Source organism: Pomacea canaliculata, linkage group LG3 (assembly GCF_003073045.1).
Source record: "Pomacea canaliculata isolate SZHN2017 linkage group LG3, ASM307304v1, whole genome shotgun sequence".
In the NCBI taxonomy this organism is placed as follows: Eukaryota; Metazoa; Mollusca; class Gastropoda; order Architaenioglossa; family Ampullariidae; genus Pomacea; species Pomacea canaliculata.
This window is the reverse complement of record NC_037592.1, coordinates 3689884-3717795: the sequence shown is the minus strand read 5'-3', so window position 1 is coordinate 3717795 and position 27912 is coordinate 3689884. Positions and strand designations below refer to the sequence as shown.

Genomic DNA, 27912 nt, shown 5'->3' with positions numbered 1-27912 from the left:
CAACGACCCATTGGCTTTTGTTTTTTGTTGTTGTTGATTATTCCTTTTCATTTTACTACAATTCATCCCATTAAATTGTGGTGTTGCAAAAATGTTTTTGAAGAACATGCCCAAAAAAATGTTGAGAGCTGTTTTACAAGGAGGTAAGCGACAGAACCCAGTGTGTTTGTGTGTGTGTGTGCGCGCGTGTGTGTGTGTGTGTGTAGGTGTGTCTGATAGAGAGAGCGCGCTTGTATCTGCGTGCAGGTCTTTTCTTCACAGATCCTCCTAATCCTCGCCATCATTCTCTGACCCTGTCATCGCCTAGTAATAACAAGTCAGCCCCGCCCCCGTCGTGCCGGTACAGTTGTCTTTATCCGCCGCTGACATGGACATCAAAGCACCAGCGCGCCGACTCCGAGCTTCAAGCCCCGCCACTTCCCACGCGATGACACAAACCTAAACCCTCTCGTCCCCGTAATCTCCCACCCCTCCCACCCACCCTCAGTGCTGCTTTTCTTCCCCACCCTCCCCCAGTCCACGCTCCCACCCCCTCGCCTACCTGTCCCCCCCCCACACCATCTCCCTCATTATCTGCCCCTGTGGCGAGCGTGTCCACTTCTGGTAGCGAATCAGGGACCAGCGCCCCACCAACACTCACCTGTCGCACCTGAGGCCAAAAACCTTCGTTGTCTGTGTGTGCCGCAGTCGTCCCCGCTGCACGATTACCTGCATGCGCCCAGAGTCGCCTCCCTTACTCCCCACCCTCCGTCAGTCCCTCCCGTCATTGACAGGACCGTTGTGGTTGTCCGTTAGTTTGTCGTCGGGTACAGGAACACACGACTGTCTACAGGACACCCGGCAAGCCACTCCAGACTCTTCTAGACCTGCACTCTTCCCTGGAACTCAGGACCTCAGCGAAATATGTACCCGAACTTCAAAAACAGGTTTCGAGACCCGCAGCAAGAAAGGATTCCATCAGCTCAGGTTACAATTGGGAAATAATCAAGGTAAGGATTTCTATTACTTAAAAACCACAAAAAAATATAAAGAAAGAGAAAAGTTATAGACTAAGACTGTCTTCACATTTGATAAAAACTTTTCTTTTTAACCACCAACGATGGTGCCTTCGAACACTTTTACAAGATGACACGTCACACTAGTGTAACGGCTCATGTAAATCCAGTCACGACCTTTGTCAGTGTGACAAACTTATTCTTTAGCTAAGTGTGATGGCTCCACTGGCCCCACTGGCCCCACAGTTTAGTGGACTGTGAGTGGTTCGCGCATGTCATTAGAAAGGCGTAGCTGCCTGTTATCTTGACAGGTAACTCGGGTAGCCACTGATGCCGGGTGGTCAGGTGGAATTTTCATTCACAGCCTCTAACGAGTGTCGAACACCTGACCTGCTCCTAAGCAAGGAGGTTCGATTAGCTGTAGATTGTCTAGATGATCTCTTTTCTCTGGTTTAGTGCAGCAACATCTAGGCCCCCACATCGTCCGCAAGATGTCTGATGTTCGTCAGGTCAAGGATGTAAAGAATTTCAGATGATCGTTTATTAGGTCATTAAAGTATGTCATGTGATCTTGTGTTGTAATTTTATTTGCTTGTTTTCTTCTGTTGTTGACAGTTATAAAATAAATTTACCATTAGTACTACGCTTTCCTGAAGATGAGGAACATACATGGACAGTTTCTGAACCTCTCTCTCACTCACAAAACACACTCACAGACACACTCACAGACACACAAACACGAGCATTTAAAGGTTCTTGTATCAGGTCACGCATTTAAAGTGACTTTAATCAGGTCAAGTATGTACAGAATTTTAAGTGAAGGTTTATTGGATCTCTCTAACATTTGCGGCATTTAATGTGATCTTGTATGAGGTCACCCACTTAACTTTTATCAGGTCAAGTATTTAAAGAATTTTAAGTGAACGTTTATTAGGTCACACATTGCAGGCATTTTTGTGATTGTTTATCAGGCCATGCACTGAAAGTGGCCTTCTGTCAGCTTAAAAAAATTATTTTGTTGTTTTGTACTGTTGCTGACAGTTTTAAAAGAAATTTCCAATTAATACTGCTGAACACGAAAACCAGGGCGGATATTATCTACATTTCTTTCTCTCCTACACACATGCACGCAGAACTCACATTCACACAGAGGCTATCTGGGGTTAAACAGCTTTACATGAGCAATGCCGAGAATTTTACCTATTGGCATCTCATCACAGAAATACTGCTGACATCTGTCATGTCATTGCAACAATACTGCTGACATCTTGTAGAAACATTGTTTACATCTCATTGCAGTAGATACGCTGCCGTTTGCTTACCGATTGAAATAAGTCCTCAGCTCCTCCAAATTCTCCTGTTTGTTTGTAAATATGTTTCATGAAATGTGTTCACAGTAATTATATTTCATTTCAGGGGCTTAGGATCGACCAGCTGCCGAAAGACTGAACAGAGACAGCAGTCCTCGTGTGGATTCTAAGGTTTGCTTTCTTCTCAATCAACATGTTCTCGCAGAAACCTCTAGCAACCAGCCTTGCCAGTGAACAGGGCTGAACTTGCCAGTGAACAGTAGTGGTGTTCATGCTAGCGAACATCAGTGTCATGCCAGCAATCAGCTGATGTAGTTCACACACAGAGTCTGATCTTGCCAAGCTCCACGACCTGTCGAGCAACATCGTGGACACGAGCATCATGCGCACGACACACAACAGAGCTCGAGCTTGAAAAACATTTTTCTGCTTCTAACATTCGGCTTAATCTGTTCGAGCTTCTCCGCCCTCCCCACCCGTCAACATCCAAATCGTCAAGAGAGAAAAAAAAATGCCGACACGAGGGTCAAGGCTGTCCACCCAGGTCGTCATGACATTGGCCACCGTCAGCCTGACGTCCATGACCTCGGCCTTCACCCGCGGCAAGCTGGACCGCTGCGAGGCCATCGACGTGCCGCGCTGCCGCTCCATGCCGTACAACATGACGCGCATGCCCAACCTGCTGCACCACAGCACGCAGGAGAACGCGCGCCTGGCCTTCGAGCAGTTCCACGTGCTGCTGGACCAGGACTGCTCGCCCGTGCTGCTCTTCCTGCTGTGCGCCATGTACGTGCCCATCTGCACCGTGGCCTTCCAGCCCGACCCCATCCCGCCCTGCAGGGACGTCTGCGAGCGCGCGAGGGCGGGATGCGAACCCCTGATGCAGGCCCACAACGTCTCGTGGCCCGAGGCCCTCAGCTGCTCTCACCTGCCGCGCTACGAGCGAGGGGTGTGCGTCTCCCCTGAGGCGATCATCACTCCCAACACCGGCAAGAAAAGTGAGCTGCTTACCAATTTGAAAGGATTTTTTTAGCTCTTTTTTTCTGTCCTTCCACCTTCATGTATGTCCTCCCCTCTCTCTCTTTCTTTTTTTGTGCTTGAGCCTCGTTAGTCTCTCTCCTCCATCCAATCTTTCATCATCATCATCTATAGCTTCTATTTTCATTCGTTCTTCGCTTTCATTCCCCTTGTTTGTTTTTTATGCTTAGTTTCATTTTATCGTCTTTTTGTCCACTGCTTTTGGATGATCTACCTGCCTTTTTTGTGTTTACAAACTATATTCACAGACATAATATTCACATATTACTTCACACATTTCACTCATTACCTTCACACATTTCTGTAACATTTATGTTAGACCTTGTGTCACACAATACATTCATACGTGTAACGGAAGGTTGATTCTAATGACTACTTCCTTAGTAGCCTTGTATAACATAAACAGAAACACTAAACACATTCAAAGAGTGAAAGTTAATCATACAGACATGCACGCAACCAAACACGCTGTTCAGTCCCTTTGCTGATGTTGCTGTTCATTTTTATTCAGCTGTTGCTTCAGGTTACTTTTCCTCTCAAACTTCAAGGCTCTTCGCTGGTCACAAATCGAGAATATCATTTCAGACATAAGTTGTTACTTCTTCCTCTGTCGCATTACATGTCTTCGGCTGTTGAAATCCGCAGCTTTTGGATGTTTTCGGCGAGTTGGTGGGTAGGTATGTGGCGGTCAACTGACATTTCACTGGTTCTTACTGTATCTCCAAGTCAAATTATAGCGACAGGTTGTTTAAACTTTACCGACAGTTTCAGGTTTGTAAAGACTAGATCATGATCTCTGCCTGAATATTACCTTACCTTGGTGCTGAATGTGAAACACCCTAGTAGCAAGATGTAGTCGATCAAACTCTAGACCAAACCATCCGGAGATTGCTGAATCCTCGATTCCTCGTGGTGATGGAGGACATTATTTAACGAGAGCCTGATTGAGGAGCAACGCTACTTAGTACTTAGTACTGAAGACCCTCGCCAAGACAGGTCAACAGGTCAACAGCGTCAGCTTTTGAAGACAATTTGCATCTCACAGAGCAATCGTACAGGAGGTGACAGTAAAAATTCCCACCAACGACAGAAGATCCTTACTGAGGAAGGTCAAGACAAAGCCTGAGTTATTTAAAACAAAAAAAAAACACTACTGCATGTCCCTTTACCCCAAGAAACCGTTGTCACCATTTTTATAACGACGGCTCCAGGCGCAAGACATTTACGGGGTCTCGACCCCACTTCATGACTTTGGAAACAAGATGCTTGTTCTTCAGATCTTCGTGTTTCCCAGGACAGCGACCTACTCTGGCTTCATCTACATTCGTGGCCAAAGTGTGAGGGCGTTAGACGAGGTGTCTACCGGTCGTTGTCAAAGTAAGATCGTCTGCCACTCGTCTGACAGCAGCAACGGTATTTCTGTTCCGTTAACAAGGTCCTCACATTGTTCTGGCTCGCAGAAGTGCATCTCGTTAGTCTGGCATCGCGTGGACGGAACAGTAAATCAGCGAGTCTTTGTGCGCCTCGTCGTTAACACTTGCTCGAGGGGACGCCACTGTCAACAGCAGGTCAACTTGTCGCCCGTGGTCGTCGGCAGCCGTCAGTCCTTTGAAGTCTTGTCTTTGATGGCGCATGGCGGCGTTATTAACGGGGGCATGAAAGCGCCACCTGGTGTCAGTTTCACCTCAGGTATTCACAAAAAGCCGACATGGGATTTGACTGCACGTGCAGCCAGGAGATTTCTCCACGCCCAGTGGATAATTGCTTGGTTGAAGGAGGCCAGCCATCCACCCACCCGCCTCTGACGACAGTGTCGTATTTTCAAAGGCCGTTTTTAAACGGAAACCTATTGTCGTCTGTGTGTCGAGATATGTTTGGCAAAGTGAGGGCGTCCGGTGGTGTGGTGGTTAAAACACTCGTTTGTCACCACTACAGAGAGGCCCTGGGTTTACATCTCGCCTCGGGACACTGCATGTGACACCGGCTCACAAACCTGGGAGTCTGAGGGTTTTCTCTGGGTACTCCCCATTCCCTCCCCCATTCCCTCTTCCTTCACAGTGAGAAATCACCTCAAGGTAGAAGCACTTTCTCAAGGACCAAGTCTTCTTTGGTGGGCGAAGGAAATTTGAGGGTCATGCCCATCTACGAACTCTTCGTAGAAACTTCAGCGCGACTGACTGCCTCATCTTGAATGTCCATGTCGGATGTTGGTTGATAATTTGAAACAACATCGTCCATGATCAGCAGGTGGTGGTGGTGTGTGGGAACCAAGTGGTGGTGGTGGTGTGTGGGAACCTTACTCAAAGTAACTTCCGCAAACTACAATTGCCAAGGCAACCAAGTGTCGCCACACGATGTCCACAGACTCACTGTGGCTCTGTGGCCAGTGAAGAAGCCCTCCAACAATTACTGTGGCGTGTGGACGACCGTCAGAGCAGTCATGTTTGAGTTGGCACCTCCCTCTCATGCGCGTGACCCTACACCTTTGATGCGCGCGCAGTAAATTCCCTCCTGCTGATGCCTTCCAATCCCGATAATCCTTAAGCACAGTCCGAGCACGATGGGAGTGAAGGCCCCTTGCGGGGGGATGTAAGGCGGAGTTTTGTTTAGGGATTTACCAGCGACCAACTCGGTGGATGTGGGGTCTCCGCATTCCTCTCCGTGTTACTTGTTTTGAAATGTCACAACAAAGAGTGAGCGTGTTTCTCGCAAATAGTTCTGTTGAGTTTTACAGGTTGTAAGGCTACCATGAGTTCAATTTGTTTCTCAGTAAAATCACTAGTGTTCATGTTAGTCATCCTCATTATCATCAGTCCCTTTGAGTTAATAAGTCTCGGAGGACTCTTGTTTCTATGTCACCCTCTGGAAGAATAATAAGTTAATTTATGTGCCGCCTTACCTCATCTTCGAATGTGTATTAAAAATTATTTACAAACACACACATGCATGTCGAAGGCGCGCGCACGCACACACCTGCTCACAGATAACATCCCTGGCAAACGGAATCTGTATAGTCGGCCATTATTTTAAAGAAATAATTCTTCCCAACCAGCAATTTTCCTGTCGACGCCTCAGGCTCCCACAGAATCTGATCCTTGTGGTGATAATCTATGAATGACTATCATCAGCAGACTTGGCACTGCACACCACTCACCATGAACACCACGCTCAGGAGGTGGGTCTGTGTTTAGGAGCAAATTCACCAAGCTTGGCTCCTACCGTTTACATACCAAGCACTAGATACAGTGGACCACTTACGTCCACTATATGGCCGCTAGGTAGTATGGGACTCGTTACCTTTTTCTTACATTTTGTATTTTCGCTCTCGTGCAAGCGATGTAAGAGAAAGAATGGAGAGAGAGATTGGAGAATAGGACAGGAAGAACACCCTTGTTGACGTACCGACCACACAGTACCCGCTCGCCACACCTCCCCCAAATCCGGGTGGATCGCCTGTTTGCACAAAAGAGCGAGCAAATGAGGGAGGCGGGCTGGTTGTGCGGAAAGTAATGAACAGCTTCCTCAACTTTGTCGTCACACAAAGTGGCGGCACCTCCCCGTGGAGCTCCCCTGAGACACCCGGAGATCGTCAAGTGCGGCGGAGGGAGCCGACCGAACCCCACCCCTTCTCCCCCATCATCTCTGAATCCGCCGACGTCAGACACCCCATCAACGGTCAAGAAAATGTAGTTCTTTATCCCCTACTTTCGGGCTGATTTCCAAAAGCGGTGCTATTGAAGACATCCCGCGTGGAGAAGGGGTGGATAAGTGGGTGGGTAAGCCACCCGATATAACATAACGGCGCGGATAGAGACTTTCAGCAACAGTTCAGGTTCTCGAGACGAGAACTTTTGTGTCACCCAAACAAGAAGACCTCTCGTGAAGTCACGTGTAGCGCGAGCTCGGAGGACACGGGTACCGGGGTCTTCGACTTACATTCGCTGATGTGAAAGTCAGAAGAATTCTAAGACAGGACAGTGATGGCTTCTTGACTGCGGCAAGGAATGGGGAGGGTCTCAGAAGACCATATTTTTACTTGCCCTCCTCTTGCTGTTTCCTTCCAGCGCGCTTTGAAAGACAGCTTCATGAGGATAAAGGAAAGAAGCTTTTATCTGTGTTCTTTGTCTTTCGTTTCGTTCCAACCCTTCAAGAGGAAGACAGAAGAGCAACATTTGTAGTGTACACGGACCACCCACACTACAGATGAACACAGCGCATTCTACACGTGACTACCTCTCACTGTCTTCATATCAATAAAGTGCATCTCTTTTTTTCGTTTTACACATGCAAGTGTCCATCGCCATGTAGAACAGGAGATTAAAACACAAACGTCCTCTCGTTCTTATCTTGATAATCCTCTGAAACTATTCTTGTCTACTTGACATTCCTATAAATTTTTAAAACCCAAGCTAGAATTACTTATATACATGGTGGCATGACACGCGATGGCCAACACTCAATCTTTTTCTTAAAATTTCGAAAAAAATAAGTATTAAAATTAAGCATTCCCTGTAGTTTCCCATGCGATACGTGTCTTACTCCACGGTAAGACTCGATATGTATCGGTATTTGCGCACGTATGTGTGTGGTTCATAAGTGATGACCTCTGACCGACAGACATCGCCAATTAAATAACTGCAATGATCATCAATATTTCCTCTCTTCCCCCCTCCGCCATCCCATCATCCTGCGAGCCAATAAAGCTCAAAAGTATGATCCTTCATTAGTCCCTCCGCCGGTCGTCGGAGTTGTTATCTGTTGAACACATCGAGCTCGTCGATAGGCCGCTGGCGTGTTGACACGTGCTGTTGGCAAGATGATAGCAGGCCGTGAGGCTGAACAAGCAAGGGCGGCGACTGGAGCACATCAAAGGGAAACTTGATAACGCCGCTGTTCGTTACGAGCGTTCTCACCTGCGTCAACGGCGCGCTCGATGCGTGACTTGAACAAGAGAGGGGTGAGAGTGAGCGAGCGTGAGAGAGTAGACAGGTAAGTCAGGATGGATGGAAGGAGGAAGGTAAGGTGGACGAGGTGTGGGAAAGGAAGACTGAGGACGGGAAAAGACAAGTGTGTGTGAGCGTGTGTGAATATTATGACGAGTAACAGCAACTGTCATTCGATATAAGTCGAGGGAAAGTATGAGCCGCATGGTGTGAAAAAACGAAACTTGGTAAGTGTTAGTCAACAGAAAAAAAAACAACAAAAAACTGTTGAATGTTCCAGTAGGAAGTGTTGGAACGAGTTGAACCAGGGAAGAAACGCAACCGACGAGAACATGTTTAGTATGAAAACAAATAACTGCTCCAGAATGTTCCCCCCGAGGAAAAACACTGGTCCCCCTGTATGAATGAGTTGTGCACGGTTGTGATGGAAGAGCAGAGCGAGGAAGACATGAGGGTGGGGTGTGGGTAGGTGGGAGGGATGGGGACCAGATTCTTTAGTCACCCTCAGAACGTTTTCCTCACAATTCGAATTTGTCCTGGCGACAAAAGTGGAACCGGGGGCTGACAAAAGAAAACAAGAGGCTCGCGCGGTCCTCAGTGATTTGTCACTGTCGGCCTCCTCCACAATCGCAGCGCCCTGCAGCCGAGATCAATGGAGCCGCTAGGCGGCGCCAGGTGAAAAGCACAGTGATATCGGGTGGCGCAGGGGTATCTGGTAGGAAATCCTTATAAAGCCTTTTACAAAAGCTTCCACCTGCTTGAGTCCCGGTATGGGGCTGACAGCTCATTTCTGTGCTCTCTTAGATCTTTTACTTGCGCGTGCTGAGCGCGACCGTGATTTTCCTTGCGCTTCCCCTACACCAGAATGACGTCCCTTGTTTAGCGCATGCGCCCTGGCTGGAGTCTAGTCCACTACGGTCTTCTTTTTTTTTCTTTCTTTTTTTGATAGGGTTTTCAAGTCATGGGGAACAGGGAGGTGGGGGCGGGTGAGAGGAGAGATTTGTTGATTTTACAACCCCCGTACAGGTGTGAAAAGTGTTGACGAGTGCAGCGTAAACCGCATAATGAATGAAAACTGTGGGAGGAGTTGTTGGCCTTAGTTGTTGAAGGGGACAGGAGTTGTGTGCCCCGCGTGTTGCTAAAGTAATGAGCCTTCTCTCCGAGCTTATTTAAAGGATAGACTGGACAGATTCTGTTAAATCTTGGGCATTCAAGGGAATTCCGAACCCAAAGATTGAAGGATTTAACGTAGGAGATATATTATGTAATATTGGGATATACTTTTTAATTACCTACATTTAATACATAAGAAGGTTACAGGGTGATGTATCTGGAAAATCTTCTCCTGTTATTTACAAGCCAATGTTCGGGTGGATGTTGATTGTATCTCTTGCGAGAGTCTCCTGTACAACTCCCTGAAGTGTGAGAACACGTGCAGTAAAGTCTTGTCTTCATTAAGACACGCAATAAAGTAATTAACACCTGTTCTTGTGGAATGCAGCTGAATATCCTGCTATCTTTTCTTTATTTGCAAATTCGTCGACCTCCTCATCTTTTTAAGTCATCATTGTGAACCCCGTACCTCATAAAGATAACTGCAGGTCCGAAGAAAGGCATAGATATCCACTTATTATTATTAACAACCTTGCCCATAATGCTAGTCTTTTTCACACCCTTCCTTTTCCAATATCATGTTACAGCTCTTGGTCTTGTTATTTGATTCGTCTTTGTGTTTTTCTGTATTTGATTTTTATTCTTCTTTTAGTACTGTTGTTTATTCTTTTATAGTTCATATGTTATTTGTTTGTGTTCCTGTCCCTCCTATGCTGTTCATGTTTCATTCTTGTTCTGTAGCGCTAAGAGCACTTTCGGAGTGAGTATATACTTTACACATTTTGCATTTTGTTATTATTATTATTATATGGTGTGTGTGTGTGTGTGAGAGAGAGAGAGCGCAAGTAAATATGTAAGATATTTTAACAAGAATTGTTTCGTGCACAAATGCTTGGTTTCTAAATTCGCTAGACATTTTCTTCAATTCCCACTATCACATTTCAAATGTTGACATGGCCTATATAATGATTGTTCTTTGTTTTTTTTTTCTTCTTTAAAGAATGTACTTGCAAAAAGAAGAAGCAAAGGGTGAAAAGCATGCTCAGAAAACACCAGTATCAGTACGGTAAGTGGCACACAATGACTAGTGAGAACAATCGTGGCAGTAATAGCAATATTTTTGTTGTATTTGTTAATAATAATAGCAGCAACAATAAGTAAGAATTATACAGCGCAGTATCTTAGCCAAAGACAAACATATTTGTTATTGTTGATAATTACAATGATGTTTCACGACGACAGTGATCGTAGTGTCTAGAATTCTCATGCTTATGTCTTACAAGAATTAATTTTTGTCAGTAATGGCTTAAGAGTAAGTTATCGCAAACTTTATTTTACATGGTATCATGTTTGTTCTTGATATAATGTTTGTCACTTACTGGATAACAGAAACCGACCATCACGGCGAAGACTTTGTTGATAAATGGCAGAACAATTTAAACAGGAAATAGAATTTTTTTATTTGCAGAACTATTTTGTCCTGGGTAAAGTTTTCACCAAGATGTCTTTCTTATTGTTGACTGTGGCAAGATGTGGGTCCTAGAGACCGGCTAGGATGTGCGGTCTGTTGTGCCAGTAGGCATCAGTCTTGTTCTTAGTCAACGGAATGTTCTGGAAACATTTCGCTTCAAAGGCTTGAATCTTCTTCTCGAGGTCAGCTTTCACAGGAGGATAGAAGTCATGAGATTCGTGTCCAGGACCCGGTTATTCCCTATTTAGCAGTTAGAGAGCTGTAAAGACTGTTCATGGGGACTTCACTACTGACACCGATGGCTGGCATATTTCTACATTAATTAAATCAGCTCTGAAAAACATTCCCCAAGACATTCTTCAAGTCAATGAAGCTGCAGAACTTTCTGGTGGAACATCGGTGGTGCAGAAAACAACGTGTGGATGAATTTTCCATGGATTCCAGCCGAGTTGTGCAACAAGCAGCAATCTTGTATTAATGTTATTTTCATAACTCATCTTTCCAACTGTTTAGTGTTTTTATTTACTCTTTTCTTTCTCCGTTGACAGCTGTTCACGCTCGACTGGTGAAGCTGAAGAAAACGGATCCAAGGACGGTAACCCTGAAAGTGCACGTGGAGGAAGTTCTTTTCTGCAGTGACGTGAAGTTTCCACGCTCTAATCACGTGACTCTGTGGATGAACAGCAGCTGTGCTTGTCCCAAGCTGCGCGAGGGCCGCCACTACCTGTTCGCGGGCCACCAAGATGCAGTTGAAGGGAAGCTACTCCTGCCGCCGGCCTCCGCGGTTGCTGTCCCTTGGCGAAATAAATGGGGAGCGCGTGTTAAGGTGTGTGTGTGTGAAAAACCTCCTCCTTCACTACCATCCTCTTGTTTATTGCAACATTTACTGTTTCTGCTTTCATTTTAATAATTTATTGATAATCATCGTTTCTTCCTTCCCTCCATGTTCGATTAGTTTCTTACAGATTTACTTTTCTGTCTGTCGGAGGTTCCTTCGTTTTTATTGTATTTTTAATTATTAAAAACTTGTTCTTTCTTTTACCTACTGTTGTTTAATGGATGTCACTCTAGCTATTGTCAATACCGCTAATACATTTACAGAATTGTTATTCATCTTGCTTGTGTGTGTCCGGCAGCGATGGCATCAGCAGCTCACCAAGACCAGGGCGGAGGATGAAACCCGGAGGACATCATCTGCTCCAAGAAACCCTGTCTCCGCGAAGCACGGACCCAGACGGGAGAAAAAAGAGAGAGAAGTGGAAGATACCGGCGATGGTATGAAGCATGCGCAGAAGCATAATTCCAGCTCCAAAGAGCACGCGGATGGAACTAGGTTAGAACGACTGAACACCAATCAGACTGAGCGGTAGAAAGTGGTCACCGAGATGACCAAGACCGGCTTCCAGAGGACGAACAAACAAACAGGCAGCGCATAATTTTCAGAGACAGAGATCACTGGCTGTGGGGTCATCACGTTGACCCTTTCACAGAAACTGTGAATGCACCAAAATCCTTGTAACTGGTTACATTTTATGATGGCAATACCAAATTAAATGCATCGGGGATGAACATTTCTGAATAGTTCCGAAGATTTAATAGACCTGGATTTATCTTTATTCAGGTGCATTTGTGCAAGGTTGGTGAAAGCAAAACTAAGACTAAGTTTTGTGGCATGCTTGCGATTCATGTCAGGACAGCTGTAGTTCCTGAGTTTAGGCTCCAGCTCACAATTTTCTAAAACCAGTGGAATAGGGAGTGGATAACTCTTCTGCACTGTGTGAAAACAGTGTATGGAGAAATCAACTTCAAGAATATTCCTGAAATTTGTAAAAGACATACACAGGAAACTGATTGCTGCAGGCGCTTCAACATGTACTGTTGTGTTCCTCCATGTACAGTCAGTGGTTGTGAACTGGTGATGTGAGTGACTTTCTTCTAATGAACCACACCTTCTGCACCTTCTACACCTTCTACACCTTCTACACGATTTTGTCGACAGGAGCTGTGGTTGGTAGAATCGTGGCCAGTACACAAACAAAGTCCCATGACACATTGCAGGAACTAACTACTGATTTCAGTTCACTAAGAACCCATGTTCCTACACCTAAAACTCAAACATCTGTGTAGGTCCGCATGAACAAACAGAAAAAGAATGACACGAAGTAGGTTTGACTACTTCCAAAGAGTTCAGACCCATGTTTTCATGGCAGTGAGGTGGACTTTGTTATATAGAAAATAATTTCGTCAGCTGTTGTAGACTGCTTTCAATATAGACAGTCTGACTAGATGTTGTTGAAGTCCAGGACAATATGTAGAAGTTTTTGTTGGTTTTTTTTTTACGGTCGGTCCTCAACATTCCCGGATTTCACTTGCGCAGTTTTGATTATTCCTGGGGTTGCAATTAATAATTAATTGGGAATATTTAGGAAATTTTAAAAGCTGGCTGTAAAGAATGTAAAGAAAGTTTTAAAATGTCATAAATGCTTAAACTATATGTATTACTAATATTAATCTGTTTTCTCTTTAACTGCCACGAACAGGCGCTACAAATTATTTGCGAAATTTCCTCAGTCGGCTATGAAACAAAAGGCCGATTACATTATTTTAGTGTGTTTTCTAAGAAATTTTATGTGAAGAAATGTAGTGCTGTGAATGTATGAAAATAGTTTAAAAGCTGACTTACAGGTGACCAAACCTGAAGGTGTGTGTACCTGATGTACTTGTCACGAGGGCAGCAGAACTGAAGTACATTCACTTTCTTGTGTATCATTTAAACATGTCAGGCTTCAGGTACAAGCCTTAAAATTCCAGTTAGAGCCTACATAATGTAGGTTGTCCTTAATTAACATGTAAGAAATATTTAAAAAAATCCTTTTTCCCTCGAACCTAATAACATGACTATTGTTGTAGATATTGTTTATATCTAACCTCTTGTGTTATTGTCTTTATTATCTTCTCCATTATTTCCTCGATGGCACCAAAGAGTTAGCTTTTAAGTTTAAATATGTTATTCACTTGTTCTTCGTGTTCAGTTATGATGAAACGGACTGGAAGATTTTCATCAGGAATTTATATGATGTTTCATCAATTCTGTAAAAAGATTGTATGTTGTAGAAGAATCGTATCATCAATATCTGTAAAATGTCTTTTATTTGCTGTAGATATTTGATTTCACGAGAAAATATTAAAAGTTTTTATGCTTTAAACATTTTTATGAATGTCAAACATTTGAGTATGATATTATTAGTTTACTCACTGGAGTGCATGAATTAAAATTTTGAATACCTTTTTTATGCATCTGACTGTCTGACTGTGAGGAGCACCGTATTGCTGCGTGTGAGTGTCCCTGTACGGGAGACATTTCTTTTACCAATACCGCGTCCATTTTGTGACCGTTGGTTAGATCTATAGATAGTCAGAAACGGACTGAAACGGACTACATATGCGGCCAATCGGGACTATCTGGCTGACAACACTCCCTTCAGTGACTGAGTATCGTCCTACCAAGTAGATCTATCACAATCCAAATACCTAGTTGAATCGGCGATAGATCTGCCATGATCGTGTTTTGAGCAGTGTAGTCTGCGTGTGTGCCTGTACGGCAGACTTTCACACTTCGATGTGTTAGACTGGCGCTGTAGTCATGTAGTCATGTAGTCATGCTGATCTACAGTCGGGACTTTCTGCTATCGCTGAGGCAGAAGGCCACACAGGCCCTTGATGTGAATTTCAGTGACATTCCGACACAGGGCGGGCAAAGAAAAAAGAAACTGAGAGGATCTAGAGGAGGAGTCAGACACAGACTGAAGAGGAGAGGATGCCGACATCCACTGCCAGCCATCACCCTGTCGAATGTGCGCTCTCTCCACAACAAACAGGATGAGCTCTCTGCGCTCATTAAATTCGATGGAGACTACCGACGTTGTGATCTCTTCTGTTTCACTGAAACATGGCTAACAGAGGAGGAGACATTCGGACTTGAAGGATACACAACGATTCGATTTGACAGGAATGCACAAGCGACAAACAAGCATGTAGGGGGAGGCTTGTGTATGCTTGCAAATGAGAAATGGGCCACGAACTACACAGTACGAGAACAGACTAGTACCCCCCATTATGAGATACTGACAGTGTCCTTCAGGCCGCATTATTTACCTCGTGAATTCGGCCAAATCACTGTGGTCCTCGTCTATGTGCCCGGCCCAGACTTCAACCTTGCAGCTGAGCACATTGCAGACACATATAATCAAGCGACAACAAGATCAGTTGATCAGCCTGTGTTTTTGCTCGGTGACTTCAACCGCTGTGATGTCTGTAAACTGCTCCCCTGTCTCCATCAATACGTCACGTGTCCCACCCGCCTCGACAGAACGCTAGACAGGTGTTTCGGTAATGTGCCGGCCGCTTATGTTTCCAAGTGCCGGCCGCCGCTGGGCAGATCGGACCACAACATTGTTCATCTGCTACCCACATACAGACAGCTCCTTAAACGTGAAAAGCCGACAACACTATGTATTAGGACCTGGACAAATGAAGCAACTGAGATGCTCAGAGACTGCCTAGAGGTCACTGACTGGGATCTGTTCTTCACTACCTGTGGAGACGACCTGGACTGTCTGGCAGACACAATCACCTCTTACATTACCTTCTGTGAAGAGTCTGTCATCCCTACCAAGCAGATCTGCAGCTATCCAAATAACAAACCATGGCTAGGTAAAGGACTGAAGCACTGTCTCAATGAAAAGAAGATAGCTTTTATGCAAGGAGACAAACAGAAAGTGAAAGAAAAGGAGAAGGAGTTCAGGGCAAAGGCAAGAACGGCTAGAGTGGAATACAGAAAGAAGGTAGAAAAGCAATTAATTGAGGGCAACGCAAGAGATGCTTGGAAGGGCCTGGACACCATGATGGGTAGAGAACGCAAGACACAAAGAGTAAAGTGTGATGACCCAGTGTCATTTGTTAATGAGCTCAACACTTTCTACGCGCGGTTTGATGTGAGAGACTTCAGCAATGAAGCAGAAAATATCTGTTCTTCACTGTCGGCAGCCACTGTCACCATCTGTGAGGGAGATGTTGTCAGAATTCTCTCTCATGTGAACCCACGTAAAGCCCCTGGACCTGACCACGTGAGAGGCAAAGTACTCAAAGAGTGTGCTAGTCAGCTGAGTGGTGTTTTTACCAGACTTTTTCAGCTCTCCCTTGACTCTCATAGTGTCCCCCGCGTGTGGAGAACATCCACAATAATACCAGTGCCAAAGAAGCCTCATGCTACCAACTTGAAAGACTTTCGACCTGTGGCTCTCACGTCTGTTGTGGCCAAATGTTTGGAGAGAGTTGTGGGAAGATTGTTAATCCCCACCATGGCTGATCGCCTGGATCCTTTGCAGTTTGCCTACAAGCCACGCAGGGGGGTGTCTGATGCAACTCTCACGCTTTTAAATACTATCCTACAACACTTGGACACTTCTGGCACCTATGTTCGGGTCCTGTTCATGGACTTTTCCAGCGCCTTCAACACGGTCCAGCCACACCTTCTTGTACAGCGCCTACTAGACCTGGATGTCAACACTGGCCTAGTTCTATGGATCAGATCATTCCTGAAGGACCGACCACAGAGGGTGGGTCTCAGAGTTCCACCGACAGGTACTATAGGGTCCAGCAGCTCGTCTGACGGAGTTTATTTGTCAGTGGATGGAATGATTCTGTCAGATGAGCAGATCCTCAACACGGGTACCCCTCAGGGATGTGTGCTTTCCCCCATCCTGTTCTCTGTATATACAAATGGGATTACTATTAACAGTGCTATTCTCAAACTTGTTAAATATGCAGATGACATGGCCCTTGTGGGCTGCCTGAAAGACGAGCAGTCCCTGTCACAGTACCTGGCCTGTGTGGGGGAGCTGGAGGAGTGGTTTGACCGCAGCTTTCTGGAGCTGAACGTTGAAAAAACGGAGGAGATGGCCTTTGGAAGAGCCTACGAAGGAAGAGATGGCACAACCCCTCTCTCCCCACCACTCCAAATCAAGGGACAGCAGGTGCAGAGGGCTGCTGTGTTTAGGTACCTTGGTACAGTGATCGACGGAAAGCTCTCATTTAGTGATCACGTGAACCAAGTGTACAAAAAGGCCCAGCAACGGCTGTACCTTCTGAGGAAACTTCGCAGCTTCGACGTCAGCTCTGGGGTGCTGGAGACTGTGTACAGGTCTCTTGTTGAGAGCATCCTCTCATTCAACATCGCTGCCTGGTATGGTCACCTACTAGTCAAAGACAAGGCAATTCTGGCCAGAATCATCCACCAGGCAAATAAAATTATTGGTCAAGCACAGCTGCCACTTTCTGACTTGTACCTTCATGCAGTCAGAAAGATGGCACATAACATCATTTCGGACCTGAAACACCCTCTCCACACCAGCTTCCAGCTGTTGCCCTCAGGGAGGCGCTATAAGGTACCACGCATAAGGAAAGCTGCCTGCCAGAGGTCCTTCGTGCCAGCAGCCATCACCATCCTAAATAAAGGCACAAGGACTCAGGAGGAATCAAACAGAGACTGAAGAAGAGTGAGTGCTGACATCTATTGTCAGCCATCACCTCGTGTGTCATTCTTGTCAATGACATTTTCTGGACGCAGCCGCGGTAAAGTTGAAGAAAAATGAACAAAGAGCAAAATAAACAACTGATCAATGCGTACGTGTCATCTACGGTGTCACCGATTACCGCAACTAAAAAATATATCCATGGTATTCATATTGCCATGGCATAGCGTCGCACGAACTGTTTCATCCTACACTTTGTGCGACTTTGTTGCCTGTCTCGCGGTAAGTCGCTGCGATCTGCGCGGTTCGGACACGATAGGGACTGTCATTTCTGGTACTGTCATCTGACACCACAGACACTGTTACTTCTGGCACCACAGGCATTGTCACAAGAGTTCTGTGGTGATGGTTTGGAAGAGTAGCATACCACCCTGGCGTCTCCTCTTCACTGTCGTCATCCTGAAGGTATGGCGCCTCCCGCAGTTGAATGTCCTTTATCTTGGAGTATACCAAATGATCGTCTAGGTACACAAGAAGGACTGGAATTAAAAAGTTCGGCATGGTGGTCTGCATTAACCTCTGGAAAGTGGCTGGTGTGGACGTCAGACCCATTGGCATCCTGGAACGGGCGTGTTGCCAGCGGCCCTAGCCAGTCCTTTTGTTGACAATGTCTTCTCAAGATGAGCTTCATGCACGGCTGCCTGTACTGCCTGCGCCACATCTGCGGTAGAGTCCATTATCCGATCAAGGACGTTCTTCCCTAGTAGAAGCGACACGCGCCTCCTGCGCTCACTTGTGACCACATCGACCAGGTCCTTGACCACCAGGATAGGAACGTCCTCAGACGCTGGCCGTAAACATGTCCACCACCGCCACTCCTGATTTTGTTTTAGCTGTAAGTCCTGTATGTACCCTCGTGCCCACTCGTCAGTGACCGTCGTTACCTCACTGCCGGTGTCGAGCAACGCCATCACCCAACTGCCATAAATGACAACCTCCGCCGTCGGACACTTTCCAGTCAGGCCAGCTACACTTTATTTCCCTGTCATCCTGTTACGGAAAACGGGGGCAGTCACTTTCCCTGACCGGTCGGGCTGCAGTCCTCCGAGATGGTGTCAATCGCCGCCACTTCGATGCTCTGCGCCGCCTTCTACCTCGCCTGCTTAAATTCTGGAGCTTCGCGGCGTATTCGTCGACCACCTCATCACGTTGCTGTGGCACTGATGTCGACATCTTTCCGTTCGCCGTACGCCTCCACTAGGACACCCAAGATCTTTCTCGGCGTATCTCTTGCGTCATGCGGAAGCATCAACACTCGACGTCTGGCAGGTCCCTCCAGCGAGCTCAAGATGTAGCCACGAGCCGCATTCTGACACATCGGGTTTATGGCGAGAGCTAACTCGACCTCTGTTTCAATCTCGTCGACACTCGTTGGTCCACCGGCAAACTACTGAAAGCGGACTAACTATATAGTATGCTCATAGAGCCTCTGCCCACCCAACGGATAGCATCATGGTCCTCTCTATGTACTAATCTTCTGTCGTGGGCTTCTGCCCATGATGAACAAATGTTTCTTTTTGTTCAGCAGTGCTTTTAGGCCCTTGGTCACCCAAGGTTTGTTGTTAGGATAAACATACACTGCTTTGATGGACTGGTGCAATCAACACTATTTTACTCCTCACTTTTATTTCTAACTGTGTGTTAAATGTCTGTATGGGTATGTGAGCAAAGACAAATTTCTGCCCTGGGTCTCCTGGGCAGACAATAAAGTCTGTTTTGATTTGATTTTGATTTGATTTGATGCGATGTTTTTGGTATTACAGTATCTTCATCTATTGCTGTTAAAAAGGAGCAAACAAACAAACAAACAAACAAACAAACAAACAAACAACAGACAGTACCGTAGTAGTTGTAAATGTCCACAATAAGAAGACCAAAGAGAAACAGGGACAAAGAAAAGGACTCACAATGACACCTGACAGAAACCTGTCTACCATGTGACCACAGGGTGTCCACTCGAAATGTTTTTTTAGGGGAGGAGGAGATCATCAGTGTTGATGTCGGTGCATCTGAAGACCTGTTTCACTGGACAGTTGGACAAAGCATCTTGACAGCAAAACTTTTGAAGTTAAACTCGGGTGTGTACAGTTAATTCTGCCTGTCTGTCACATGAATGATGGGTCAACATCTATAAACACCGTGTTTGAGAGCAAATGAGGGAGAAAACAAATGAAAAAAACTGAAAGAGCATCCACGTCATTTTACGATTATCCCCCTTATGTGAACTCTTTTTCATTAAGCGTGTACAGATGGTTTATTCCCTCACGTACACTATAGTCTGTATTAGAATTTCATGGCCTGTGGATGTTGTTTGAACTAAAATCAAACTTCCTCTCGATACGAATTGTGTCGAAATGCGCTAAATATGTTTCATAAAAATGTTTTAAAGTTGACTGATTTCGGTCACACGTGTCACCCACGATACACCTATGAAAGATGGACAAAGAAACAACAACAACAACAACAACAACAACAACAACAACAATCTGGACATCACGTTTTTATTGATAAGGACCCCATTGACAGCCGAAAATAGACTTTGTTATCACATCAGGACGTTGCTGGCGAGAGAATTGGAGGACAACCTCTCTGTCTGTCTGTTGGAAGTGCTTATCTCCGGCTGTTGATGGCGTTGTGGCAGTTGGCGAAGGTGACGAAGGTTTTGTCCCAGATGCACTCTCGCTCCATGGCGCCGCCGTACCACTGACCGCACACGCGACAAACGTTCAGAAACTCGTCGATGCCTTGGTTTGGCGGCACCCTTGGTGTTGACAAGAGGACAGATCAAGAAAATTTTCATTAAAATGTTTTCATTAAAATCTTCTTGCATCAGCACAAACACGTAGGAGGGTGCTTGACTACACAACCCAAGTAGGCATATAGACCTTAAGGTGGGTCCCACCGCACATTAACAATGCCAGGATGTCTTCAATAATCCCGGCTCGCTCATTGCCATGGTAACATTCATCGGAGGTATATAATTGTTTTAAATAAATTTGAGAAAGCCTCACTCACATGCCGGCGTAGTGTCTCATCCCTTGAGAGTGGGAAGCAAGGAGGACAAGTCCCAGAAGCACAACAAGCAGGATGAGGATGACCTGCAATCACAGATGTGGCTTGCTACATTTCTATGTAGAGATGGTCAAAAAAGTGGATTATTTGTTAGGAGCGTATCCAGACAGATTTTAATGAATGTTCATGGTGGAAAAGTTCTCTGGTCGTCCCTGAATCTTATTATTAAAGCACACCAAGCGATGGATAGTTTGTTAGTTCTGAACTACTGAACCTGATCAACCAAAACAACAAAGTTAAGTTTAAGGGAAAAACAAGAAAATGTTTTAGTGACCATCGAGATCAGCCACCCTTTGAGGACGTTTACATGTTCCAACCACCACCGCCATTTTAGCCTCGTCTCAAATATAAAATACAATCTGTTCACCAAAAATAAATTATAAAAGACTTGTGATTATTAGTTATAGAGTGTGCAATGACAATGATAGTGTGTACAGAAATCGTTATGATCTTGATTCAGGCCTTTCTGTTTTCAGTTGTCAAGTCGGGTTAAGTTATTCATCATTTTCGAGATAACTAATGTTAATACTAAACATTGAAATACTAATGCTAATTAATACTAAGCATTTAAACATTCAGAATCATTTTTCTGTATAGGAGTTTCTCTTGCTTTTAGAATGTTCGATGGTTAACTACAGACTTGGCTGGTATTGTCCAGAATTCAACTTGAAAAAAAAGGAAATGGCGATTGCAAGTGTAATGGCTAAAATCTCTTCATACAATCGTTCGTGACTACGACTCACTATCGTGTCAGCAACACTAACTAACCTCGTCTATTAAAGTGTTCTGAATATTGACAGTACAAAGAAATGTCAAACGCAATATTTACGAGCAGAAATGTTGAAAAAACACGAGAGCTAATGACTTGCCGCCCACCTGTAGTAAAGTAATTACAGGTTGTGGAAGGATGTTGGGAGCTGGCAAGTTGTGGAGAAAACTTTGTTTGGAAAAGCTGTTGACGCATTGGCTGAGTGTTCCAGTTAAAACAAAAAATGTAGAATTTTTTCACTGAAAGAAACTTGATTTTTTTAAGCAAGGAACGAAATGCCAGACGATAAAGGCAGAGTGCTTGAAAAAAAAATCTAGACGACGAAGCTGATAAAATGAAAACCAAACTACGGCAACAAGAGAAACAACAGCCAAGTCTGCTTAGGTGAAGCAAGGAAAACAAGAACATTTTTAGAGAATCCTCCTTCATTATCCCCAATTATAGTGAAACCTTTAACATTTCAACACTCAGGAACCTCAACACCGTACAGCCCTTACACTCAGTTTGTCTGGCTTCTTAAACCAACCCTGATGTTCTTTGTAAATAACATTTCGGAAGACGAGGTTAGTGCCTACTTGTATGTCACACTTTTAGCACTTTTATATATCTCTCTCCCTCTCTGCCTGTCTTTATATCTCTGTTTTCCTTCTACAAACGCAGCTCCTTCCTGGTCTGCTGCTGCTACTACTCCACCACTTGGCGCTTTCGACGATGAATAGATAAAGATTCTTTATCTGTTTTCATATCTGTAAACTGTTTTAAAAGTTACACTGAATGCCAAATGATGTTGACTAAAATATGACTGGAAAGTGGAGGACAGAAATCGTTGTCAGCGTTAATGGTGTCCCTCACACCTTCGCCTTGTACACCTTTGCAATCATGTTACCTGTGCCTTTAGTCATCAAAACCACAGCAAAGTCTGCACAGTTCAGTCCACCTCAACTACTAGTGCACAACATGACAAACCTCTTGCCTTCTGAATGCTACACATAAGCATATCATGTCCTTTTTCCCCAATCGGTCAGGCCATCTGGCCATCCAGCCATCCAGCCAGCCGTACTCGGAATGACAACTCATAGACAGACGGGAAGAATAGGTCAGCCGGACGGAGAGAAGGGTGGGTAGCCAGATAGACCAACGGGTAGATTGGAGAACGAATAGAATATGTTTTTTTAAGTCCACGAAATTGCAACCTACCTTCATTTTTTAGAACAAGCGAAGACCAAAACCAAGGCAGGGGCAGATAACGCTGGCTTCCTAGGGTGGGGAACTGCACAGGTGCTGGAAGGGAGGGCACAGAGCACGGTTGGAGACAGAGGAACCGCCAGACATCGCTTTTATAGAGATCCCCCTCATCTATCTGCCGCCCTGCCTCGCACGTGGGCCCATGTCATTGAAAAAATGCTTTCTACGGTGTCCACTGTCATGCGCACAGGACGTCTGCCAATAGTCATCCATCTGAACTCTGGACACTCAGGCGTGGGAGGTCAACAGGAAGATGGTCTGTGCACGTAGCACAGGGGATGCTTCTAGTCTATATTCAAGATCATGTTTATAGCTAGTTGTTCAGGCCACGTTGATATACTTTGTTAATTACATTGTATGTGTTTGATGTTTACATGCACTCACCATTTTATGTTTGCAGGATGCATTTGTTTGCTGGGTATGTCGATATGTAGGTGGAGAAGGACATGTTGTCCGTGTAGTTTTCATAAGTAATGATCAGTGTTCAGTTGTTGTAGTACAGTTTGGTTACCATGTAAGTCAACTTCTGATTAGACGGTTTGATCTCGGGTGAAAAGAAAAAGAAAGGAAAGGAATAATAAATGAAGGGGAAAAAGCGAATATGGAGCCTAAAGGCTCACAGGAAATCAGTCAATCAATGACGTGGCACTAAGTAAATAATAAGAGTACCTGTCATCCCTGTTTTAACATTTGTGCAATAATAATCATAATAATAACAATAATAATAACAACAATAACAATCGTAGAGGAATTATAGCGCCTTTCTCCCATTTGAAACGAGGGTCTACACGCCTTTGTACACAACAGGAAACATTCTCTCCTCTTTCTTCATAATTATTATAGTTCTGCAAGCATATTGCAACAAAAAAAAAAAAAAAAAAAAAAAAACAACAAAAAAAAACAAATACAACAAAAAGACGTAAATGAAAACAGCAGAATTGTATTGCCCTGTGAAGGAAAAGCGCAATGAACATCAGGATTGTATAATCTACCTGTGTATATGTTTTTCTTGTGTATGTGTATATATATATTTGTGTGTGTGCGTTTCTCTCTGTGTGTGTGTGTGTGTGTGCATATGTGTGTGTGCGTGTGTTTCTGTGTGTATGTGTGTGTTTATGTGTCTGTGCATTTTTGTGCGCGTGCACAAGATTTTGCATTGGTTTCTGTCCACATTTGAGCTGAATAATTACCTTAAGTTAGAATATTTTACCAGACTCGAGTCTTATTTTTTCTGCCCCTGCCAGACAAAACCTGAGCAAACAGCCACAATGCCAGTCCAGTGTATTCCATATCCGTTGACAGGAAATAACGCACAGCCATCTTGGCCACACCCGAAAACCCACTGCCCACCCTCTTCAAAGAAAAGAGATGTGTGATGTGAGAACTGACATGTTGTTGTCGCCTGTTATAGCTCATGCTTTAATGTGACATCTGTCACTGACATGTTTGCATTGCCTTATACAGTGGAACCTCCGTTGACAAACTTAATCCGTTCTGGAAAGTTGTTCGTTATCCGAAATGTTGGTTATCCGAAACATTTTTTCACATACGAAATAAATGAAACAGATTTAATTGGTTCCCAGCCCCTGTTGACTCGCTATGTACAACTCTGACGTCTGTGCGAGTGGCCTTGACCTATACATGCTGATGTTTGTGGGTGTGTATCTTGAGAATGGAAAGGGTGGATTACTTTGAATTCGGCAAGTCTTATCGTGAACGTATCATTATCTGGTATCATTAGACATTATTCCACATTAGTTTTTTACTTGCATGTAAATCTTTCCAAAGTTAACGTACAAACAAATAACTGAAGAATTTACAGAAGATCTTCGTAAGGATGTTTTCTAAATGTAAATTAAAGTCTTTTTACGGGTAAGACTCTCCGACTCCGGTAGCCTCTGTGTTTATTTTCTTCTGTCTGTGAATATTTTTACTGTTAATGTTATTTGCGTCGCTATGATATACTTTAATGTGAAATCTGTATGAAAGACCCCTACAATCATTCAAACATTAAACAGCGCTCCGGCTATGAAATATTTCTCTATGTGCAAGAGACATAAATTGAACCTGCAATGCCAACAACTATACTGAAATCATTAAATTCCACACACTCCTCTATATCAACATCATTAAATGACAGTTTTCTATGCAGCAAGAAAGCTTTGTGACTCCTTTGAAAACGAAAATAAAATCCCTCAATTAGAATTGGACAGAAGGTAAACTCTGCTCCATAACGACAGGTGTTACTGGTCTCGGCCATCTTACAGACAAAGAAACCCTCCATGCTTCTCATCACTTGGAAGGCAACAGGCGGGCGAAATGTGTTGCTGGGTGCACGAAACGTATCCTCCTCCTCATCATCATCATGTAGAGGAGGTCACTTCTCGATTGTTCCTTCTCCCGAAAATTCAAGAGTCCCATAAAGTTTACCGAGATAGACTTCGTAAGCAGGGTTCTATCTGTATGACTTTCTTATTTTTCTTGTTGTTGGCTGTCCGAACTCTTCCTCAAAATCCAGCTATCCCAGATACATGCAGCAGGGCTTCTGCTTACGCAAAAAATTGCGTACAGTACGCATTAAAAGTTCGGAGGACCCCTTCAATTTTCGTCAATGAGGTCCCAGGGGACCCCTTCAAATATGGGCGAAGAACAGATACAAAATTGGGTTAGTATAGTGTCTGACATCGTAGCTCAATCTATTGTTGTCGTCTGCTACAAGGTGAGAGTTACTTCCCTTGCACTGAGTTTTTTTTTTTTCCCTTTACTGGGGAGAGTTCCTTTCTAAAATGTTGACAGCGTGGTTGAAATCATCGTCTCAGAAACGGAAAGAAAGTGAGCATCCCAAGTACAGTGAGCATAAGCTCATCATAGATGCTTGCACAGACTTCATGGCACAGAAATCTCGCCGTTTCTGACTAGACATTACAGTGCTTGGTGTGCCTGAAAAAGTATGTTGATGTAACCAACACGGCTACATTGATTTGTTGTTGTTTTTTTCATAGTGTGAAGGGACCCCTAAGAGTAAGCCTGGGACCCCTTAGAAATCTGAAGAAGGGGTCCCTGGGACCCCAAATAATTTAACCTTAGCAGAAGCCCTGCATGCATATACAACATAGTATATGAACTTCATACAGTAGTACAGCAGTATATACCGTAAAACACACGGTGTATACACATGCATAGATGTATGTAAGGTAACCAGACGTCCCGCTTTTGACCTCGTGTCCCGCCTGCTCATCAGGCGGGACGCCCAATGTCCCGCTTTCTGGCAAGTCCATCAAATGTCCCGGTTGTCTTTAAAAATCACTTTTTTCGGCGTTCTTTGACGGTGACGACACCATCATCGGCGCGTGTCCCGCTTTCGCCCCAGAAACGTCTGGTCACCTTAAGTATGTGTACTACATATACACAGCAGTACACTAGTGCGTGTACATATAATAGTCTATTAGTACCCATACATAATAATTAATAAATATATTGTAGTACATTAGTACACATATGGTAATTAATCCATATACAGTAGTACATTAGCGCATATACATGGTATATACATTTGTAGTACTTACAGATAGAAGTATGTGTTGCACATGTATAGTCATAGTTGTCGTACATACATGAATGCAGTGTATGTGGCACGTGCACACGATGGTTTATGTAGTGCGTGTGTGTGTGTGAGAACAATTATAATACAACATAAATGGAGTTAAATAAATATAAAAACATTAACGAAAGCATTTAAACATAAGAAAACTTGTCGTTTTGACGGCGTGGGTGGATGGAGGTGTGGGGAGGAAGGGGTGGAATTACTGATTGGATTCCCCCTCCATGAGCACATGACATTGTAAAAACGGGGGTGACTTCCCTTTTCTGTCGCTTTGAGGTTGAAGGAAAAAAACTTGTCCAGTGTCTGTTGCTTCTGACTTTTTTTGTGAAACTCTTTGGTAATACATCACATTATCATTGAACACGTTTAGCCTCCTATTGTCTATCGCACTGTTCGGGAAAGACTTTTCTACAGATTTTTCTTTGGAGCCATTATTGAGGATTATCTTATTAAAATAAAGCACAACAATCACTAAATAAGAAGGATGCGCATAGCTAAGGAACGACCGATCGTAACTGTGTCTCGAGCACGAATGATGACATGCTGGTCGGTCACGTGTGGTTCACGTGGCTGTTCGTTATCCGAAATTTTGTTCGCTATCCGAGACAAATTTTTAACGAATGTTTTGTTCGTTATCTGAAATATTCGCTATCCAAGGCGTTCGCTAACCGAGGTTCCACTGTATAGCTCATGCATTATATGTCAGATATAACAATTTCGGTTCAAACGCCCATGCATACTCTTCTTCACTCATGCATTATGCGCACCTGCAAGTCTTTACAATCAATTGCTTTAAAGGCGTTCATTGCTTTAAAGGGAGCATCTTTCTTTCGGGCTCACCTCATTACAAGATAGTGTTTATCAAAACCTGAGTTTGTAACACCACACCACATTAAGAAACAGGCTACAGACATCACCAACTCACAGACACTGACATCAGGGATGAACTCATTGCTGCAGCTGGTGTCTAATGGCTGGTCATGAATAAACAATACTTCTTGTAAAAAAAATGGTCAAAAAATTCCTATTTAAACAAAAAGAAATAGGTTGAATACATTTTAGTGTACAGAGGGTAAAAACTGTCTTCATCTAAATGTGTCTCTCTTTGTCTCTCCGAGTGCAAAGTGTATTTATTATAATATAATGAAATATTATATGTGTAAAGATAGTGGTTTTTCCTCCTGCCTCCCAGTGGTGGAGTTTCCTCTTTCGCAAAGAGGCTACAATGTTAATGATAGCCATTCTGACTCTATAAGCAGTTTGTAACTTGAAATAATGATTTTTATATCTCTCTTCTTTTTATACGAATAATTAGCAAAAGTTTTATCAAAGCCTTTTCCCAGGATGAGGTTCTTTCTTGATGTAAGAATAAGTGTGTACCAGTGTTCCAGGGAGGAATATTTTCCGTTCAGTTAGCATTATAGGACCGTTGAGGTGTAAGATTCTCGTGTGTTTTTGTACAGTGGCCCACGTGTAGCCAGAGCTTTGCAGATGTACATCTAAGAGCAGGTAACAACAGCGAACTGCAAGACCTTACCAACAGACTTACTGATACTGTGATTGCATACAGACCGGAAGCCAGCATTGACAAGAACAAAGTCAACGGCAAGGATTCAGCAGAGATTTTGAAGATAGTTTCAATCTAGCTGCTGGCAGGAAAAAAACTTGTTATTCTGGTAAGTCACGTGGGCCAGATGGCATCTACCGTTCGCAGGACACGTCTTCAAATATCTATTTGTCTTACTTGTCCATCTTCATA

The 27912-nt window shown here is 44.1% G+C and overlaps 1 protein-coding gene across 1 annotated transcript; it reads left to right on the top strand.

Annotated features, from left to right (window-relative positions):
* Positions 1-618: 618 nt before the first annotated feature.
* LOC112559216 (secreted frizzled-related protein 3-like) lies at positions 619-14152 on the top strand. The gene is made up of 5 exons (XM_025230272.1): positions 619-989; positions 2412-3303; positions 10400-10465; positions 11419-11696; positions 12007-14152. Exons 2-5 carry the CDS (start codon positions 2817-2819, stop codon positions 12238-12240), a joined length of 1065 nt encoding a protein of 354 aa, XP_025086057.1. The 5' UTR covers positions 619-989; positions 2412-2816; the 3' UTR covers positions 12241-14152.
* The last annotated feature ends 13760 nt before the right edge of the window (positions 14153-27912 follow it).